Genomic DNA, 21,976 nt, shown 5'->3' on the forward strand with positions numbered 1-21,976 from the left:
GGTGGTTATGATACTGCTTGTGCTTAGGTGAAAATGCTCAATTGTGCTCTTTCATTATTCAGCACACTATCCCCCTTAAGGAGTCTGTTCCCACCCCTTTTGTATCTTCCGCCTCATCACAATGTTAATCCTGCAGCCAAGAACAGATGGCTTCTTTTTGGAGACTGCCATGTGATTGTACGACTAGTCCCTATTGGGTTTCCAGGAAGCGGGCTGGCGGAAGCCCGCCCATTGCTAACGGATCAGTTGCCAAAGTGATGCAATCTGCAGCGCTAGGTTTAAAAATTAAAAATATACAAAGATATCCAAGCAGAGAGTTAAGCTTCCAGTTCAGCTATTCAGTGAGGCAAAAGTTTAATTTTAAAGTTCTGTTTACCTTGGGACCCAGTAATTCAGAGAGCATATATTGGTATTTACCACATTACCCTGCTTATCCATGTTTTGCTAATATGCACAAAAAATAGCTGTCTGTCCCCACCTCCCAGCAAAAATTTAATAGTAGAGGCTGTAGCAAGTTGGCCTATTACCAGTACTTCATTATTTTTACAAAGGACACTTCCTAGCACTTATAAAGTGGTCTCATAAATGATTCAGATGAAAACATAATTGGCAAAAGAAATAAACAAAGTGAAGTGGGATTTTATTTACTTGCTAATTCACAAACTCACCTAGGGCTGTGTTACTTTTGCAATGGAATCCCTGCCACAGTGGGGATTTTCCCTTTCAGTGGAGAGTTAGGGGAGATGTTGGCATGGGGTCAGGGTATCTCTGGAACTGTGCTGCCAGGGAGCAGGTGGAGAAGCAATACAGCTTCTACAAAGATGTGTAGTGTGTGGCTGGGCCCTCTGGCCTGTTCTGCAGGTGGAGCGCTAACTCCCCCACGCCACTATGCCATCTAAGCCCACATCCAGACTACCCCGCCGTATCGGCGGGTTAAAATTGATTGCTTGGGGATCGATATATCGCGTCTAGTCTAGACGCGATATATCGATCCCCGAGCGCGCTTACATCGATTCCGGAACTCCATCAACCCGAACGGAGTTCCGGAATCGACACGGAGAGCCGCAGACATCGATCCCGCGCCGTCTGGATGGGTGAGTAATTCGTTCTTAGATATTCGACTTCAGCTACGTTATTCACGTAGCTGAAGTTGCGTATCTAAGATTGATTTTCCTCCCCTAGTCTGGACGAGGCCTAATAGAACGATCTACAGAAATGTAGTGCACCTCAGAGCAGTTCATCTCCAGATGTGCTGGGTATTTGGCTTCCAGTAGGTTTGGCTACTAACTCCACTACTAAAAAATCATATGAAACTTTGTTGAAAGTTCAGTCCTAGCCTCTCCTGTGTGTGACAGGCATTGCCCACGTATCCTGGAAAATGCACTACCATGCTTGGGCATACATGCACCATGGTTGGCTGTCCAAGATACTGTATGTACAGGCCATCTAGCAGAAGACAGGATAGAACTCTTAGGGCAAATCCCACTCTCCTGCCTCAACTGTCATGGAGCTCTCTTCCTGGAGTGGAACCAACACAATTCCATTGCAAAGGGAGGGAGGATTTCTGGGTCTCAGATGGGTTTATTCTCCCTCCCTGCACATTTCCATGATGCTGGGACTTGAGGCTGGGCTCAGCTGGAGGCAGGGTTCGTGGATCTGCTACTACTACATGGATACAATGGCCATTCTTTCCCTTGTGTGATGGTACAGCACCATGGAGGCAACTCCAGCCTGCAGGTAGAGAATAGTGGTGGTGCTGCTGCTGCTTCATCATCAGGGAAAGATTCCTTTCTCCCTGACTCCTGAGGAACATCCCAGGGCATAGCCTAGCTGCTCAATTTACAATTTGGGCCTTAATGCATTCATTCTGGAGAGTGAGAGTCTACATAAAATAAATTGGTAATTAAAACACAAATCTACAAAATGTACTGCTGTTTCAGTCCATAAAGGAGTGTCATTGTTTGTTTGTTTTTCTCCTGTTGCACTTTATCTTAAAAATTACCATTTAAGAAAAAATGTTAGATAAAAAATTGATTTTAGAACTTGTAAGGTATTTTTCCTAAGCAATTACTTTATCTATTGTTCAGATGTTTTATAAATTATTACAGAAATAACTGACCTCTTGAACAAAAGAAACAGGGGAAGCACTCCAGTAACAGATAGATGACAGATTGCTGCACCCTCTATTTTAATTCGAACTCTAACAGAAACCTTTTTAAGTGGTTGAGGAGGACACCAAAATGAAAGTGTGTATATTGTATCTTGAGTAATTCCAATAATTCAGCTAAAGATTTCTGATTACTGATCATTTCAGAAAACTGTGTCAAACATACCTCAACAAAGTCCGAGAAGTTGTATGTTGCTCTGTGTGTGTGTGTGTTTAATATTAAGCCTTCTCATTTCCAGACTTATTGTCTTCATCATTTCTGCTGACTCCTAAAACAGGGTGACTTGAATAATTTGTCTGGTCTTTCCTTCCTGTCATTGTGTTGAGACTTCTCAGCTGTCCAGCAGGGAGCTGAGTAAATTTTTTTTAACTGGTTTATTTTTCAGATGTCGGACTCTGTCAGGTTCACCCAGACCAAAGAATTTTAAGAAGATTCATTTTATCAAGAGTATGCGGCAACACGATACCAGAAGTGGCAGGTACTGCACAAGCAAAATGTTCTGTTCAGAAGTTTGGGGTGGGGTCACAAGGAAGATTAGAGTACGGCTAGCACCATTACACAGCAAAGTTAACCTTTTGAAATTACCATGTAACACAGTCAATAAAAACCCATTAAGATTAAAATTAAAAAGTTACTCTCTAAATGAAGATGCACACTAGCGTCTTCAGGCGAATTACTAATTGATAGAATTGCTAGTCAGTGGATTTTTAAGACCCCATCTACTTTACAAAAAGAGTTGTGTAATAGGAAAGTACTTTTTTAAAAATATTTTTTTACAATGGTTTAAAGTTAACCAGGTTTTACCATCGTGTGAGACTGAGCAGAATTTGGTTAAAACTGTTCCTTAAAACCATTTTTGAGACTAGAGCCAGATCTTTGGGTACACCTAAGATCTGCTTGATACATCTAAGAGGGGAGGGATAAGAGGGTTTCCGAACTGGTCCGCAGCACAAGTTACAGGAGCCAGGGGAGAGGAAGAGGGGCATAAAGCCAGCTGGCCTGTTAGGGCAGTTCTGTGGAAATGGGGCTGAGAATCTGGCCCCAGGTTGCTAGAGACATAGGATTCCCAGAGAAAGGGAGAACTGGTAGTCTAGGAGATGGAGATCCCTTTTGCGGAGGTAAGGGAGTTGTTTAATTTGCAGGGGAGAAAAATGGTGGAATTGGAATTTCTGGAGAAGAGAGCAAAGGGAATTGATAAATGGTATGTGAGGAGAGAGAGAGAGAGAGAGCTCTCAAGAGGCAAAAAAGGATAGCTCTGTCAAAAGAAGAAAATACAGATAAGGGGGTGAAATATAGTGTTATTGCCTCTGTCGAACTAAACAATAAATATGACATGTTCTGTGTCTACTCTGATGGGTTCAGGGCAAGATTGGGCCTCCTATGCTTGAGATGTGCAGTAGGGTAGGAGCACCTGGAATGGTTGAGTTAAAGGCAACCTAAGGATATCTCCCTTTACATTGTTCAAAGGAACACTGGGGGAGTGCGTCCAGTAGTATCCTTCACTGCTGCTTTGTAAAGGCGCAGCGTGCATGCACACCCACACCATTCCAGATCCCAGCATGAGTATGGGAAGGGACAGAGCTAAGGCCACATACCCCCATGACTAGTCAGAGTCTCACCCTACTCTCCAGGGAGTGCTGGATACCTAGTGTGGGATGCTCCCTTGTACTCCTGTAGGGATGGTAATACAAGAGGATATGGTAAATGTACAGAGATGATCCTGGATTTCACATTAGCAAAACATGGACCTTTATTCGAATCCCTTTCATCTAGTCCACATGGGAGATTAATCACTTCCTGATGAAACCTACCCATTGATAAAAATATAATTTCAATGTGTTTTGCCATAGAGATATGCTTCTGAATATGTTCCTCATGGCTTCACTCAGACTCTTCTTTGAAAACCTAAAAATCAGTATCTGTATGTGGGAGGGGAACTAATAAACTAAACTTTACCATTAAGTCTGCCCTGCATGTGTATGCTACTCCTGGGGGAATTCTGCACCTCTGCGCATGCACAGAATTAATGTCCCCTGCAGATTTCTTTGCTTCCCCACAGAAAAATGACTTTCTAACGGGGAAGCAAAGGGCAGTCACAAGAGGGGTCCTGTGACCCTCCCCAACAGTATGTTTGGGTGCTCAGGACAGCAGACAGAGAGGTAAATCACTGTGGGGCAGGGGGCGGGGCTAGGAAAGACCCAGCTGGATCCTACCCTGCACCAGGCTCAGCTGCTAGTCCTGCCTGGGTTGGCGAGGATGGGACTTCCTCTGCCCCTGCACAGCATCCAGGGCCAGTCAGACCCACTTCCAGATTTCTCCCCAGGCTTCAGGAAGCTCTGCAAACTCCTCTCTTCTCCCCCCCCCCCTTCCTGCACCTATCGCTCCTCAGCTACAGGAGGAGGGATCACTGTATTGGGAGCTGCTCCCCCATTCGCCAAACCCACATGCATCCAGACTCCCCCATACCCAGACCCTCTCGCCAAATTTCACCCCCCTCCAGAACCCCACTGCTGAGCCCCACTCCTCCTGCACCTGGCTCACCCCAATGAGTCACTCGCACCTGGATCCCCACCCCACCAAGCCCCAATCAGCTGCACCTGGATCCTCACCCCACTGAGTGCCACTCAGTCAGCATCTGGACCTCCGCATTGAACCCCCCCCTACATCCGGACCCTCCTGCTGAGCTCTATTTCCCCCCCCCACAGACACACAGACCCCCGCTGAGCCCAAACCACCTTCACCTGGACTCTCCTGCAGAGTCCCATTGCTGTTGCACCCAGAACCCCCCAACAAACCCCTGTGCCTCCAGATCCCCCCTGCACCCAGATCCTCCACTGAGCTTCCCGCACCCAGATTGCCTCACACAGAACCCTTTCAACCAAACCTGGATTCCCCCCCACACTGTCCCTCCACACTTGGATTCTGCCAGGCTGAGCCTGCCTGCCCACAACTTGTGCACCTGGCATGTAGGGGCAGGGCCCTGGGGTGTTTCTGGGGCAGGCCCCATCCTTGTGTTGGGTCAGGGTTGGGTGCAGCCTCACTGCTGAGCCATGTCCCAAGGGGAGCTGGAAAGTGATCTCCCTCTCTTTGTGCAGCCAGTGCCTGTGCTCCCCAATGCTATGCTGGAGCCTCCACGATTATTTGACAAATAAAATTTGCAGAATTTTAAAATATTGTACATAGAATTTTTATTTTTTTGGCGTAAAATTTTTGGGCTTTTTAGTGAAGAATGCCCTCAGGAGTAGTAGGCAGAACTCCCATGGCAGTCAATGGGAACCATGCACACATGCATCGAAAGAGTTAGGCTCATAGCATGTAATTTAGCCAAATGGAGGACTAGACCAGGGGTCGGACTAGACCAGGGGTCAGCAGTGGTGTGCCGAGTCTTCATGTATACACTCTAATTTAAGGCTTCGCATGCCAATAATACATTTGAATGTTTTTTAGAAGGTCTCTCTAGAAGTCTATAATATATAACCAAACAACTGTTATATGTAAAGTAAACAAGGTTTTCAAAATGTTTCAGAAGCTTTATTTAAAATTAAATTAAAATACAAATCTTATTAGTTTAGTGTGATCCTTGCCCTTGCTTTCCTTGCTGAGTTTTCCAGTGTCTGGTGGCACCTATTTAGATACTTTAAGCTGCACACAGGCTTCTGAGTTATAAGTTGATAACCGGCTGGCAAGAAGTCAGTGGCTGGAACCCCAGATCGGCAGCTGAGGTGAGTGGCACTGGCGGCTGCTAGGGCTGAGCAGGGCCGGAAGCCTGGACCCTGTCTGGCAGGGGGCCTGCGCTGGAACTCTAACTGGAAGCAAGGTGAGTGGGGCTGCGGGGACCCTGGCTGGCGAGGAGCCAGCAACCAGAACCCCAGAGCAGCTGTGCTCTGACCACCACCGCTCTGGGGTTTCCACCACCAGTTCCTGCCAGCTGGGGTCTCAGCCCGCTGCCAGCCTGGGGTTCCTTCCCCCAGGCCAGCAGCGGGTACTGTGTGGGGCTGCGGCGGGGAGGCCCCGGCTGGCAAGGGGCCAGCAGTGGGAACCCCAGAGCGGCAGCAGGCTGAGCAGCTCATCCTGCCACCGCTCTGGGATTGCCACCACCAGCTCCTTGCCAACTGTCTCAGCCCGCTGCCAGCCTGGGGTTCCTTCCCCCAGGCCAGCAGCGGGTGCTGAGTGGGACCGGTGGCAGGACCCTGGCTGGCAGGAGCCTGCGGTGAAAACCCCAGAGCTGCAGCCGGCTTAGCAGCTCAGCTTGCCTCCGCTCTGGGGTTTCGGCTGAGGCTCCTTGCCAGCTGTGGTCTCAGCCTGCCGCCAGCCTGAGGTTCTTTCCCCCAGGCCAGCAGCAGGTGCTGAGTGGGACCGGGCAGGACCCCAGCTGGAAGGGGCCAGCAGCAGGAACTCCATAGGGGTGGCAGGCTGAGCAGGTCAGCCTGCCCTGCGTGCCATGAAAAATCGGCTCGCGTACCTCCTTTGGCACGCGTGCCATAGGTTGCTGACCCCTGGACTAGACAAATGTCACTTCTAATTTAACACTGATTAGTGTGATCGTCAGCCAGAGTTTGATAGCTTTACTTACACTGAGTAACACATTTCTCTGCAACTAGTCCCACTGAAATAAGACTACTTGTGATATAAAGTGCCACTCAACATGAGTAAAGATATCAGAATTTGGCTGTGTGTGATTATAGTTCCTTTTAAACTTAGCTTTTGGTGCAGAGACTATATGGTATAACAAAGTTGTTTTTGCAGGCTCATTACTAGTGTTAAACTTTCAAAAGCAACCTCCAAACTGGCATCTGTCATTTTATGCATAAAGTAATGCACTCCAGCAAGATATATTGACACATGCAAATTAATAAAGTGCCTGAATACCTGTGCTGTGCATGTAAATGTATTTTGTATCCCTGTTATGTGCACACAAAAACTTAGCATAAAAACTCGCCTATGAAAGAGTGAAATTTGGTCCACAGGCAGTAATCTACATCAGCCTGTATTTTTTCCAACAATTGCTAAAGGGTTGGTACAATATGTATGTGGTATTCTATCTTAGTGTATACACCAATAACATGTCTGATAAGAAAACTGAATATTTTTCTTGTTACGAAAACAATGTTTGCAAAAAACATACTTTCTTATCTTTATTGGCAGATGCAGTCTTGCAGAATATTTCTGTAATCATATTAAAGATCCCCTTATCTAGAGAGCACACACAGTAAACAGAAGATCCATGATTTTTGAAATGCTGTATGTCATACAGACAAATAATCACAGAGATAGTGGTAAAAATAAAATGTTGCGTCAACACATTCAAACTTGGTTTCAAGTTGGGCACCTAGATCCACCTTTAGGCATCTAAGGAAATGACCTGATTTTCCAAAGATGTTAAGCACCTTCAACTCTCATTGAAATTAACGGGAATTCTAAATGCAAAGCGCCTTTGAAACTCAGGTTGGTCAGTCCATCATACTCATCTGGTTCTCATCTCTGTAAAATTTTTAAATCTGAGCACCTCACAGTCTTTAATGTTATATATTCATCATAGACGCTGACTTTTGTTTTTGCCGGTGGGTGTTTTTGAAGAGGTGTGTGGAGGGGGGCACTCCATCAGTTTTGCGGAGAAGCTATTTTCTTTCATATTCTAGTTATTGAATGTGTCTATCATTGGTATCTTTACTATTTTAATAATGATTCAATTGTTATGAACTACATAATTATATTCTCATGAATTACAGTATATTAAAATCTTTGCCATCACCTATAAGCTGTCTTCACTAATGTCGCAGTTTAAAGACATTATATCTCACTGTAGCTTTCTGGATGAAACTGTAGCAATCTTATTTACATCTAGGTTCCCTGGTATTATTTTGATGAACATTAAGGACAGCTACATTATTCAGCTGTGTCTGTCCCATTAAAGACTGGAGATAATTTTTAAGTCTTCTGAAGCAGGAGAATTTGCATTCGACAGTTCAGGATAATACAGGCACAGTGAGAAGAATTCTTATGAATTTGCAGTACTGTGGAAACAGTGCTTCCAGAGTAATGCAGATGACTCCAAGATCTCTTTCTTGATGGGTAACCGCTAATTTAGGCACCATCCTTTTGTTTGTATAGTTGGGATTATATTTTGCCATGTGCATTACTTTGCATTTATCACTTAATTTCATCTGCCATTTTGTTGCCAAGTCACCCAGTTTTGTGAGATCTCTTTGTAACTCTTTGCAGTCTGTTTTGGACTTAGGTATCTTGAATAATTTTGTATCATCTGCAAACTTTACCACCTCACTGTTTACCTCCTTTTTGCAGAGCACTTATGAATATGTTGAACAGCCCTGATCCAGACCAGTACAAGCCTCTTGGGGGATACCTCTATTTACTTCGCTTCATCCTGAAATGAACCGTTTATTCCTACCCTTTGTTTCCTATCTTTTAACTGGAGTGCCTGGGAATGCTTTCAGGATCATATAAGGATGCTTAATTTAATTTAATGACAAGCCTTTCCCTAAGAACCTATGATTCTATCTTAATCACCCTGCCTCTGTTTATAAACAAACTTCCTGCCCCAAGGGCAGAAATTGTTAGCAGCACAGAACTCATCACATTCCACACTCAAGCGCTGACTCCTGGGTGCTGAGCATCCACTCTTTTTTTTTTTTTCCGTGGGTGCTCGAGCCCCAGAGCACCCATGCAGTCGGCGCCTATGATATTCATCCTCACAACACCCCAGGAGGTGGGGAAGTGTTGTTATTCCTGTTTTACAGATGGGGAACTGAGGGACAGAGAGGTTAAGGGCTAGAGTCACAAAGGGACTTAGGTGCCTGACTGCCATTTTAGGCATTAAGTCCAACATTTAGGGCATGGCTACACTTGCAGATGTAGAGTGCCTTGAGTTAAGCCAGCCTTCGTAGTGCTGCAGTAGGGAAAACGCTGCAATCTGTCCACACTGACAGCTGCAAGCGCACTGGCGTGGCCACATTAGCAGCTCTTGCAACTGCCACAGTGCATTGTGGTAGTTATCCCAGTGTGCAAGTGGCTGCAACATGCTTTTCAAATCAGGGAGGTGGGGTGGAGTATGACAGAGAGTGTGTTGAATGTATGTGGAGGGAGAGAGAGTGGGTTTTTTGGGGGGGCATGTCAGCATGCTGTCTTGTAAGTTCAGGCACCAGCAGACCTCCCTCCTCCCTCTCTCACGCACAGCATTCCACAGTAACGGTTGCTTTGTCTCAGAGCAGATAAGCATGCCGGCTATCAGAAATGGAGCCTTCAAAGGGCATAACGGCATGGCTGCAGTAATTCCAAAACAATGACAAGAGTGGCCATTTGACTTAAAGGGATTATGGGACGTTTCCAGAGGCTGAGCAGAGTGCAGTAATGCAACACCTTGTTCATACTGACGCACGGGCGTTTCAGCCAAGACGTGCCAAGCATTAATCTTCTCACTGAAGTGGAGTACCAGGAGCACTCTAGCCCTGGAGTCAGAGTGTTCTCTGCACCTTGCCAGTGTGGACAGGTAGTCAGCTAGGGCGCCTGGGGCTGCTTTAATACGCTCTAACTCGCAAGTGTAGCCAAGCCCTTAGACACTACTGAATCCTCAAAAACCCCCACTCAGCTGCCCCCTAACCCTGTAGGCACCTACATTACCTGCATGCCTAAAGTTTCCACTAGTCAAGTCCCTATGGTGCCCAAGTTTCCACCTCTGGGCATGCGCAAAGCTGCTTGAGTCCTGGTACATCCCAGCTGTTCAACACCACAACTGACACCTAAGCCCTATCTCACCTGTGGGCCCCAAACCAGTAGATGGACTCTGAGCACACCTAGCCAATGCAAAGACAGCTAAGGAGGGTGGGTGGGTGGCTGGCTGTACCAGGATACCCAGAAGACCAGTGGTTAGGGCAGTCATATTAGGAGACCAATTTTCAAATCTCCACTTAGCCTGATTTGGGGCAGGAGCTTGACCCTATGTCTCCCATATCCCAGGTGAGAGTCCTAACCCCCAGTTATTGGTTATTCTGGGGCTCGTCTCTCTCACCTGTTGAATCTGTTCCACTTTGTATCAGTAATGAAATACTCATTGAAGACTGGCTCTGTAGCCTGATGGTTAGGGAACTCCCTGAGATCTGGAAGACCCAAGTTCAGTTTGTGTTCCAAACCAGGCAGAGCAGGGACTTGAAAACAGGTCTCCCATCTCCCACTAAAGGCCTGCCCCATGGCTATTGTATGTAATAGGTGGGAAGTGTCTCTCTCTGTTTTTTCTTGAGGAAGAGCTGACCTGGCTTAGGCACCAAACTCCAGGAAAGGGTTCACTGCTGTGAAATCTGACTCCTTTGATGAGCTGGTCCTAGGCTGCACCCTTCTCCTCAGCACTTCCTACTGGCTGGAATTGTCATAATCCCGGTGCAATCCGGATCAGTGAGAGGTTGTCACCGCCTGCCCTGTAAACATTCAACTTGTCAGGCCAGCTGGAACTCTCTGCCAGATACCTATAAGCTCCTTTGTAAGGGCATAGGGACTGAATCTAGGTCTGCAGAACCTGGGATGGCCAATATTCCCATAGTGCCACCAGAAGGCTCTGCAGAAGCACAGCTGGAGAGCACAGTGGAGAATAGGCACTGCAGGAAGTACTGCCCACAAGACCTAGGGTGATGGTAGCTTGTGGCCATTTGATTGGCCAAGTGCCCCTGCTTAACCCCAGGAAGTTATAGGACAACCAACACAGACCTTGGCCTGTTACTGTGCCAGACTTTTTGCCTCGATTCCTGATCTCTGACTCCAGCCTGATTTTGACCCTGAGTCCTGCCTCTCAATTCTAACATGGTACTACCTCTGGTCTCTGACCCCAGCCTGACTCTGACCCTGACTCTTGTTTATGGCACCCAGCCTTGCAATTCTTCTAACTCCAGCCTGGTGACTGCCATCCCTGGTGGAAAGACCTCAGCACAACTGTGACTGCTAGGCAAGACTGCCTACGCCCCAGTCCCTTACATGCTTACAAGCACCTCTTGCATTGGGATGCTGTTAGGTTACAGTGACCTGGAAATCCAACAGCTACTCACTAAATAAACATGAGGTGCACCATCAGATTCTTGTATCCCATGTGCCTGTAGTTACAGTAACCACACATAGGAACCTGCATCATGACATCTAATCTAAGCTAGGAGATGTGCAGTATCAATGGTGAAATATCAAGGCAGAAGAAATCCGGGGGTTTGCTGATCACCATGAGACCAAAGACTTCTATGCTGCTTTGAAAGACATATGTCGTCCTATACACAAACACACACCACACACACACATTGCCTTTTATGAGCATGGATGGCTTAACACTGATCACTTTCAAAGAAGTCCTTCAGAGGTGGCCACAGCATTTCAGTGATCTTCAGAACACACCATCCAACATTATAGATGAGGAACTAATAAGAGTAAAAGCAGCAACGAGTCCTGTGGCACCTTATAGACTAACAGACATATTGGAGCATGAGCTTTTGTGAGTGAATACCCACTTCATCGGATGCGCATCCGATGAAGTGGGTATTCACTCACGAAAGCTCATGCTCCAATACGTCTGTTAGTCTATAAGGTGCCACAGGACTCGTTGCTGCTTTTACAGATCCAGACTAACATGCCTACCCCTCTGATACTTAACAAGAGTAGTGGATCAGCCAACATATGACATCATGGACGCAGTCCCATCCTTCGGTGAAGTCCGCACTGAAATTAGTGCCATGAAGAACTGTAAGGCCCCCAGATCAGATGGCATTCCTGCATAAATATTCCAGTGTGGATGTGAGAGCTTGCTGAGGTGACAACATGGACTATTTCTCAATATATGGAGTACTGAAGATGTACTGCAAGCCTTCAAAGACACCACCATTGTCTCCATATACAAGAGGAAAGGTAAAAAGTTTGACTGTGATAGTTATCACGGTATCTCGTTACTCTCCATTGCTGGAAATGTTCTGGCCAGGGTACTCCTATCATGTGCTATGCAATGTCGCTAATCGCACATTATTGGAGTCGCAGTGCAGTTTTGGGCCAACGTGAGGAATGGCAGACGTTATATTCGTAGCTCATCAGATGCAGGAGAAAGGCAGAGAACAGAAACAGGACCTTTACACCATCTTCATAAACCTGTTTAAAGCATTTGACATTGTCAGTAGAGTTGGACTTCAGCAATGATTATGTAAGTTTGGTTGTCCAGAAAAATTCTCCAACATTCCGAGGTTACTTATGAGAGAATGCTTGGATGAGTCTGTGTAGAAGGTGTTCTGTCTGACCAGTTTCCTATCACTAATGGTATTAAGAAGAGCTGTGTAAGTGGTCCAATCCTGTTCAATCTCTTTTATGTAGCAATGACTCTGCAAGAGACCTGAGTGTCGAGATCACCATACGTTTTTGGTCCTCTGGAAAATGTATTCAACCTGAACAGGCCACAATCTTTCATGAGCTCTTTCAGAAGTTGTTCTTGAGCTGCTGAAAGCCAACGACTGTGTTCTAGAGGCACATACTGAAGAAGAGATACAATTGATTACGGACAGATTTTCAGAGTCCGCAAAAAGGTACTGGCTGACAATCAGTCTGAAAAAGATAAGCCACGTATCAACTAGCACCAGGGAAACCCTGCACAAAACCAAAAATCACCATCAGCAACACAGCTGAATGCTGTTACAGACGTCTGCCATCTTAGCAGCACATTGTCAAATGATGCCACTATAGGCAAGCATCTGATAAGATGCATCAACAGAGCCAGTTCATTATTTGGCATACTGTCAAGCAGAGTCTGGCAGCAACAGGATATTAAGCTCCAAGCCATGCTAACTTTTATAAAAGTGATTGTGCTGTCCAATTTGTTGTATGCGTGCAAGACCTAGAACTGCTATAGGCATCACATCAAGCTTCTAGAAAATTTAATGTATGACACCTCTGTGGCATACTCGGCATTAAATGCCAGGATAAAGTTACCGGTAATGAGGTTCTGGAACACGGCCACTCCAGAGATTGAAACCATGCTCATTGCATCATGTTACACTGGGCTGATCATGTGCTGAGGATGGATGACACCAGACTGCCAAAGCAGTTGCTGTATGGAGAATTGAAAGTAGGTAACCTCACACACGGTAGCCAGGAGAAAACTTGAAGGACACACTGAAGCACAATTGGAAGCAGGGCAACATTGACATTTATAGCTGGGAGTCATCAGCAACAGTTAGATCACACTGGTGAGCAGCAGTTAGTGATGGGATTACTCAATTCGAGATTAATCTCCATATGGATCTTGTGGTACAGAAGCTGAGTGGCGCAGACACAGCAGACTTGGTGGCACAGACTTGAATCCCTTCCCTGATATCGAATTTCATATGCACTCAATGCAAAAAGGACTGCGATTCACTCATCAGCCATTTTAGCCACAGTCATACTTACAAGACATAATACCGTCATCAGTGGTCATGAAGGACACCAGCAACAACTGGCTAGCTTAGGTAGCTGCCCATTGCTTGCTGGCTTGTGTGATTCCTTTTCTTAGGCACCTGACTCTCCCCATGCTTTGTACAGGGAGCTTACGCACTTCACTCAGGGCTGAGGATTCCACTGGGTGGCAGGGCAGCTAAAAGTTGGGCATGGCCAAACTCACACTTGACTTCCAGAGAGTCACAAAAACAAATCTGTGGTGAGTCAGGGACTTGAACCCCAGTCTCCCAAGTCATAGGGTATTACTCTAACCACTGGACTATCCTTCCTCTCATGTGACTTATTCAGCTGCCCAATGATGTATTTAGTCACCTAGCTTGAGGAATCCAACTTTGAAAGTGCTGACAGTGGCTTTAATTTTATGTTTGAGGGGTTAATTGAAAACAAGGTAAATAAATTAAATATTGAATTAATCATATTATTGGTATATGACTCCTGGTTTTATAGTGAAAATACAGACCTTTTGATTAAAAAAGATGGATTACTACCTCACTTGCTGTATATTCTTAGACATACTAGAGCATAAGCTTTCGTAGGTGAATACCCACTTCTTTGGATGCATCCGACAAAGTGGGTATTCACCCACGAAAGCTTATGCTCCAATACATCTGTTAGTCTGTAAAGTGCCACAGGACAGTCTTTCGCTTTTTACAGATCCAGACTGACAGAGCTACTCCTCTGATACTTGTATATACTTAGTTACCTGGACCCGTTATGGTTGGAGGTATCTGATTCTGTCATGGGTACTGTAGTGTGATTTATCTATCTCTCGTAGCGTGAAGAATGCAGTTTTTTTCCATGGACAGGAACACACACTAGTGGCAATTTACTTACCTAAGCTGGAGGTTGAACTGTGGTCTTTGATGTTCCAGTGCAAGTGGTCTATCAATTGTGTTTTAAAGGAATATCTCTACTAGCTCAACACAGAAGAGAGCCTCCTGTACTGTATACAGCACGTTCCCCACAATTCCTTAAGAACTACCCAATGACTAACCCTTGTGTGTTAGTCAAACCAGTTTCTACAGATTTATGATATATTTCTCATTAGAGGAAGTGGAAGATTAGATGTTCATAGTCTTAATCAAATCTGGCTGGAAATTTTGTGACTTTTTTTTTCTTTGACAGAAAATGGCAATTTGTCGAAACTGAAATTGTTCACAGGAATGGGGTTGTCTCAACAAATTTCTCAGTTCAAAAAATTATTTGAAAAAATTTTGTTGAAAAATCTTGTTTTGACATTTTCTAATCAAATTCTGTGTTTTAGTTCAAAATGACTTTGTGTCAGATTTTAAGCTAACTGTTAGTAAAAATGCAGTTTTAAATAAAGGTCAAATTGCAATTTTCATTTACTGGAATCGTATTTTTTTCCAGATTTTAACTTTTTGTCCTGATTTGGGATGGGATTTTTTTCTTTTAAATCTTGAAAATTTTCCCAAGATGAGAAAATAATTTCCCACCTAGTCTAGACTCAAACAATTGTGCACTGTCAAAGCAGTCTTTGCAGCTGCTCTGAACTGCTCTAGTACCATTTTTGTGTGAAAACATAAGAATTAAAGAATGAAACCATCTCTTTGTTGTTTGATCCCATTAGTGTATAAGCAGTTGCGTTGTATTGTCCTTTGCACAGCAGGCTCCTATTATTAGTGCATTCATAAACTTATGGCCCAGAGGATTCATTTTCATATTAGTGATATCTAGTATCTAGCAGAAAAGTCCACCAAAACAGTGATATCAGCTGTCAAGCTCATTAATATTTCCTTTGGCCTTCTTTATCAATGAGACTAACAAATAAGTGGAACATGCCAGAAAAACATTGTCAGTGTGGAAATGAAAATTGCAAGAATTCCTGAGGGAATTCTGCACCAACAAAATAAAAAATATGTGCACAATATTTTAAAATTCTGCAAAATTTTGCAAATTTTATTTGTCAATAAACATGGAGGATCCAGCATGGCAGTGGGGAGTACTGGCCACAGCTGCATAGAGGAGGGAGATCACCCTGCAGCACCCCCTCTGGGACACAGACTCGGCGGTGAGGCTACACCAATCCCTGACACAGCTCAAGAGCCGAGCCTGCCCCATAAACACCCTGGGGCCTGCCCCTCTACACCAGGCATGCCAGGTGTGTGCAGGCAGGATCCAGCTGTGGAGGTGCTTAGTTCAGGGGATCCAGGTGTAGGGTGAGAGGGTTCTGTTTGGGGCAATCTAGGTGCAGGTGGCTCAGTGGGAGGTCCAGGGAGAATTTGGTGGAGTGGGGGTCTAGATGCTACCCTTTCCCCACTGCGCCTTCCTCTCCCCCCTGTCTCCTGCCCCTATACCCCTCCCCTCACTCCCACATCCCCCTCCTCCTGTCCCATTCCCTATGCCTCTCTCTTCCTCCAGGCCTATCCTATCCCCCTTCCTTCCCCACTTCATGTTCCCACCACCCTACCCTGCCCCACCACATTCACTCACCATTGTACAGAAAACAGGATTGTGGCCATGCAGGACACCCAGCACACACAGAAGGAGAATATGGTAGGCACTAGGACCCGGGGCGGGGAGGTGTCAGCGAGCCAGAGCAGCCACTCTCCTTCACCCAGCAGGAGAGAAGCTCTTCCCTCCCATCTTCTCCACTCCCTGCCTGGGCCTAGTTTGCAGGGAGAGGGGCCAAGCAAGCCAGAAACATGCCACGGGGAGGTGCAGCATGGGAACCACTGAGCCCCCCTGTCTCCCGGCAAGCTGAGCAGCGCAAGTCCTGGGCAGACTGGCATTCACAGAAATTGTGGGAGGGCAGTGGCACGCGACCCCATGTACTCCCTCAAAATATACCCATGGGTGTCCACAACCCTGCCTCCCTAACCCCACCATGATGTACGTCTTGGACAGCTGCTCCAAGGGCAGGAAACAATGCACCCACGTTGCTGGGGAAGGGCATGTGACTGCTCTTGTAGCTTCCCTTTGCTTCTCTATCAGAAAGTCATTTTTCTGCAGGGAAGCAAAGAAATCTGCAAGGGACGTGAATTCTCAATGTGTGCAATGGTGTGGAATTCCCCCTAGAGTTAAAAAAAGACTTCCCCTCCCCCCCCCGCCCCAATCCCATCCCATTTCTTTTAAGATTTTGGTTTGGGCCAAAAGCAAAACATCATAAATCCATAACCTCTTGGAGCAGTAAAGATGTTTCATAAAACATGTCATTATTTACAAACATATTACATGAACTAATTAATTAATATAAAAATGGCTGCACTCTAAACTTAGCATATAAATATATATGTATACTAAGAGGTGGTATTCCTCTTGGTTCAGTGTCCTCCACTTTTTTAGTAAATGGAAGAGCTGGAACCACAAAGATAAGCCACTTAAGGCGAAAACACAACAGGAAAAGTCCAGAATAGAGCAACACAAATAATAAAAGGTTTAGAAAAATCTGACCTATAAGGAAAGGTTAAAAAACGGGGCATGGTTTATCTTAAGAAAAGAAGACGGGAAGGGATCTGATAAGGGCTGCCACAAAGAGGGTGAGCATCAATTGCTCTCCATGTCCATTGAAGATAGGACAAGAAGTAATGGGCTTAATCTGCAGCAAGGGAGCTTTAGTTAGATATTAGGAAAAACTTTCTAACTATAAAAGTAGTTAAACTCTGGAATTGGCTTCCAAGAGAGATTGTAGAAGGATTTTAAGAACAGTATAGACAGACACTTGTCAGGGATGGTCTAGGTATGCTAGGTCCTGCCTCAGCACCTGGGGCTGGATTTGATGACCTTTTGAGCTCCCTTCCACCCCTACATTCTATGGTTCTATGAAAACCTTCCCCGACAGCATGGCTCATGTGTCCATCCGTTGTTTTTGTATGCAGGGCAGCAGAGCCACAACAGTTAAACTTAACGAACAGGGGCTGGAATACTGGATTAAGTCTAAGTATATATCACATGGTTCAGCTTCCTAGAAGGTCACAGAATTTTGTCAACACAGTAATTTCTCTTGGCAAGCACTTGAGAAAGAGAGAAACAGATTTTAATTCTTCCTCTTCTTTAAGTCAGCTGAGTTACTTCCCTTCTTATCCAGAAACATTGGTGCAAATTTCACCTCTCTCAAAATATTTTCTCCTCATCAGTAACTCAGAGTTTTTCTGAGAATAGGATAGTTGCCTCTACACCTTCCTCTCCAAATGCACATTTATGGGAGGAAATAAAAGTCGTCTCCCCTTCTTGCTTGGGTCATCAAACAGATCCAGAAAAAACAGGAGTTTGTTGCTTTTGAAAATGGTCTCCTCAGAAGCTTTGGCTGTCTTTATACCTGCTGCTTATATCAGGACAGTCACCTTGTGAAGTGGCCAAGGGGTTACACACCCTGGGTAAGAGGCAGAGGCAGGGGTATTCCAACACTGTGATGCTCTGGAACTTGCAGGGAAGTGAGCCTTGTTCCTGTGGAAGTACTAGCCCTCCACACTGCTGCTGTGGCCTCCCTGGTAAAACCCCCTTGGCAGCTGTGCAGTGGGAGCCATGGAACAAATTCAGCAAGAGTTCATGCTGCTTCAGGCAGCTCACAGTCAGATTTATGTAAGGAAGTGTCCAGGGTAAGCAGAGGATGACACTGCTGGGGAGTAGCTGTTCATTGCTGCTTCCCATCCAGTCCCAAAACCCTGCAGTGCACCAACCCCATGAAGTTCTAGTAAAGGAGCTTCCTTGAGGTCTCAGATAGAAGAGGCCATTACCATGGAGACAGAACACACTCCTTCTATTGTCTCCAGGAGAGCTTTGTGGGATCAGGGTCCTACTCTGTTTATGGAAGGAGAGGTGACTGGAGCTCAAAATTGAGTGGGAAAAGTAGCTGTTTTTTCCCCAAGCTGCCCTGGAATTACTGTGCTGTTACCTGTTTTCTTCCATTTTGATCCCTAATTACTCTTGGGGGAATTCTTCATCACTGTGTGTGTGCAAAATTCATGTCCCCTGCAGATTTTTTTGCTTCCCTGCAGAAAAATGACAGGAAAGCAAATGGAAGCCGGAAGAGCAGTCACACGTCCCTCCCCAGCAGCACAAACAGGTTGGTTTGGGGGCCCAGAGCAGCCAATAGAGATGTAAATCACTGCCAGGGGTTGTACTGTGTGTGAGAGAGACAGAGAGACAGGGACACTCTGTCCCTCTCGCTCACTGTTGCAGTATGCTCGGTATGGAGGGGCAGGGCATCAGGGTGTTTCTGAGGAGGTAGGAGTGGGGCAGGCTCTGTCCCCTTAGGCAAAATAGACAGTAGCAGCCTGCCTGCTTAGTGAATTGTTCCCATTGTCTTAGTGAATTCCTCCAGGAGTATAAAACTGATGGTAAAAGTTTTAAGTCTCCTTTACATTGCCAGAGTGGTGTAAAGGACATTATGGCCTCATAAATGTTTATGGTGCTTTAGTAATTAGAACTGGTTTAAATTTTTGGACTGAAAAAATTTCCTATCAAAATGTGTTCCATGAACTGTTTGCTACTGACCTTCCTGGAAATGGTCAGTAGCCAATATTGTGAGTTTGGTTCTCTAGCCACACTAAGAATATGGCTGCATATGTTTGTTGACTAATAACTAGAAATAAAGGGTCAAACCTAGCTACATTACTATTAAGCAGGAAGGTTTGGGGATTTCCTCCAAAGCTCCCCACTTCCATTCTCCATCCATTGTACTGTAGTTTAAGAAAATAATTGAAACCAGAGTGATTATTTTGACAAATAAAATATGCAGAATTTTAAAATACTGTGTGCAATTTTTTTAAAATTTTTGGTGCAGAATTCCCCCAGGAATTCCTAATATATATATTAAGTTTTTCTTGGTGAGATCTCATTGTATAATAGCTGTCTCTACATGTGGACATGTGAAGGCGCCAGTTTGGTTTTCTTTTAATATTATGAGATTTTTCAGGGAGGAGTAGGGCGTTGGTGGAAAAAGCTGAATTTCCAGAAGCAGCTGGGGGCAGGGAGGCAGAGTATGTCTGGGGGGTATTGTGGTTTTCAGAATTCAAAGATGTTTTCTGATGTCAGCCTGAAAAATGGTGCCAAGTTGCGTACATCAGCAAACAAGGCTTTCAGTGAGTGAGGGAACTGCTCTGAGCAATAAAATCGTTCGGCAATAAGCAGTGGTGAGCAGAAAGTGAATCTTATGCCAGATTTTGTGTTTGTTGACTGTCTTTCTGAAATGTGAAAAACACATCCATCTTGCTTTATAGTTGACTTTAATACCATTAAGGCATCTTATAGAGTAAAGTGCTGTCTTGGTGACAGGTTAGATAAAAAGTATTTTGGCACCTAGACAAAGAATGAGATAATACTCTGATGCTGTAAGAAGTCCTCTCACTAGTATGTAGTTGGTTATTATTAGAAAACATTTTTGCATTTGCTTATTATTGCAGCATAAATATTCTCTTCACTGAAGACTTCTTCAAATACATTTTTTGTAAAAGAAGAAAATATTCCTGCTATAATGGAATGTTCCAGGAGAAAGAAGACTAACTTCTCAGCTATAGGCACTGACTCTGTGGATGCTCTGGGGTTGGAGCACCCACGGGGAAAAGATAGTGGGTTCTGTGCACCCAAGGGCAGCCCTTCCACCTCACCCCTAGCACCTCCCACCCCATGGATCAGTGCCTCCCCCTCTTTCTCCATGCCTCCCACCCACCTTGAACAGCTGTTTCATGGCATGCAGGGAGGCTGAGAGAGGGGGGTGTGGAGCAGGGACACAGTGCAGTCAGGGAAGGGGGCAGAACTGGACAGGAAGAGATGGGGTGGGAGTGGAATGGGGGTGGACAGAGGCAGGATGGGGCTTTAGGGGAAAGAGGTGAAGTGGGGGCAGGGCCTGGGGCAGAACCAGGGGTTGAGCACCCCCTGGCAGTTTGAAAAGTCAATGTGTGCTCTCAGCTATTCAGGATCCCCCTGGGTGGGTGCCGGGAGCAGCATGAAGCAACTCTCTGGGCAACATAAGTGTGCTTCTGCATATTGGGGAATTGTGGATGCCGTTTGGCTACAGTGGTGGTGATGCTTTAGAATAGCACAATTGCTGAGGGCTTATCTGTAATTTTAATTAAAATGTCTTATGGTGTAGCCCTGTAGATGTACTTGGTACTTTACTGACATTGAACTAAAAAAGGTCCTTGCATTGAGCTTACCAACAAGCTTTGACCAATGTAATGCAAAGAGTAAAAATGAGGGGTGAATTCCTGCCCCCACTGAAGTTTGTGGCAGATATGTAAGAAAGGGGATCAGAGTTTAGAGTGTAACACACCAGAGTGATATGCTTGTGGAAGCCAGGTTGCCAAGTAGGTATTGGCAGCATTCTGAAACAAAAAATAGGGAATTTTTAAGGTCAGCATTTTATTCCTAGGTATAGTGCATTGCACTAATCAAGCCTGGAGGTCGTAAGTGCACAGACCACCATGATAAGCTCAAAATGTGACAGGATGAAGCACAGTCTGCTTGCCAACGATAGTCCTGTTTGGGACTATGTAAATGCAAACTAAGTACCTTTTAGAGCACACCAGTAGGGTCCACACAAGTCAGTTGGAGCGTGGCTCGTTAGAGCATTTTACAAATCACACTCTTCTAGCATGCTTTGCCAAGTGCCATGCAGGGGAGCCCTCAGTGTCCAGAAGCAGTAAATAATCCAGCATTAGTGAGGAAAGTGGAGACATTAAAAAATGCCAGCTTTTTACTGTTACAGTAGTTTGTGTAGTTTTTTTTCTGTTGAAAATGATCTTCATCGATCCACTCCCATCCACTTCATCATTACCTTCAGTAATTAATGCCAATCAATATGGGTTTATGGAAAATAGATCTTGTCAAACTAGCCTGATATCTCTCTTCGATGAGATTACAAATTATGTGTGAAAGGTAACAGTGTTTATGTAATATACTTAGACTTCTGTGAGGCATTTGACTTGGGACCACATAATGTTTTGACTGTGACTCTAGAATGATACATAATCAACATAGCACATATTAAATGGATCAATAACTGGCTAACTGATAGGTCTCAAAATGTAATTGTAAACAAAATAGTCATTGAATGGGTGTGTTTCTAGTGTGGTCAGCTGGATCTATTCTTGGTCCTACTATGCTATTTAACATTTTATCAATAACTTGGAAGAAAACATAAAATCATCACTGATAAAGTTTGCAGATGACACAAAAATTGGGGCAGTTGGAAATAATGAAGACAGGTCACTGGTACAGAGCAATTTGTATCTCTTGGTAAACTGGGTGCAAGCAAACTGTAGACTTTAACATGGCCAAATGTAAAGTCATGCATCTAGGAACAGAGAGAGCAGGCCATACTTCCAGGATGGGGGACTCTGTCCAGGGAAGCAGTGACTCTGAGAAAAGACTTGGAGGTTATG

At 45.0% G+C, this 21,976-nt stretch overlaps 1 protein-coding gene across 1 annotated transcript in view; it reads left to right on the top strand.

Annotated features, from left to right (window-relative positions):
• Window positions 1-21,976, top strand: part of CABLES1 (Cdk5 and Abl enzyme substrate 1) — a 124,501-nt gene that overhangs the window by 66,039 nt on the left and 36,486 nt on the right. The window contains exon 3 of the mRNA XM_030552912.1: window positions 2,554-2,646. Coding sequence (XP_030408772.1) covers window positions 2,554-2,646 — 93 coding nt within the window. The remainder of the gene's footprint in view (window positions 1-2,553; window positions 2,647-21,976) is intronic.

Source organism: Gopherus evgoodei, chromosome 2 (assembly GCF_007399415.2).
Source record: "Gopherus evgoodei ecotype Sinaloan lineage chromosome 2, rGopEvg1_v1.p, whole genome shotgun sequence".
Taxonomy (NCBI): Eukaryota; Metazoa; Chordata; order Testudines; family Testudinidae; genus Gopherus; species Gopherus evgoodei.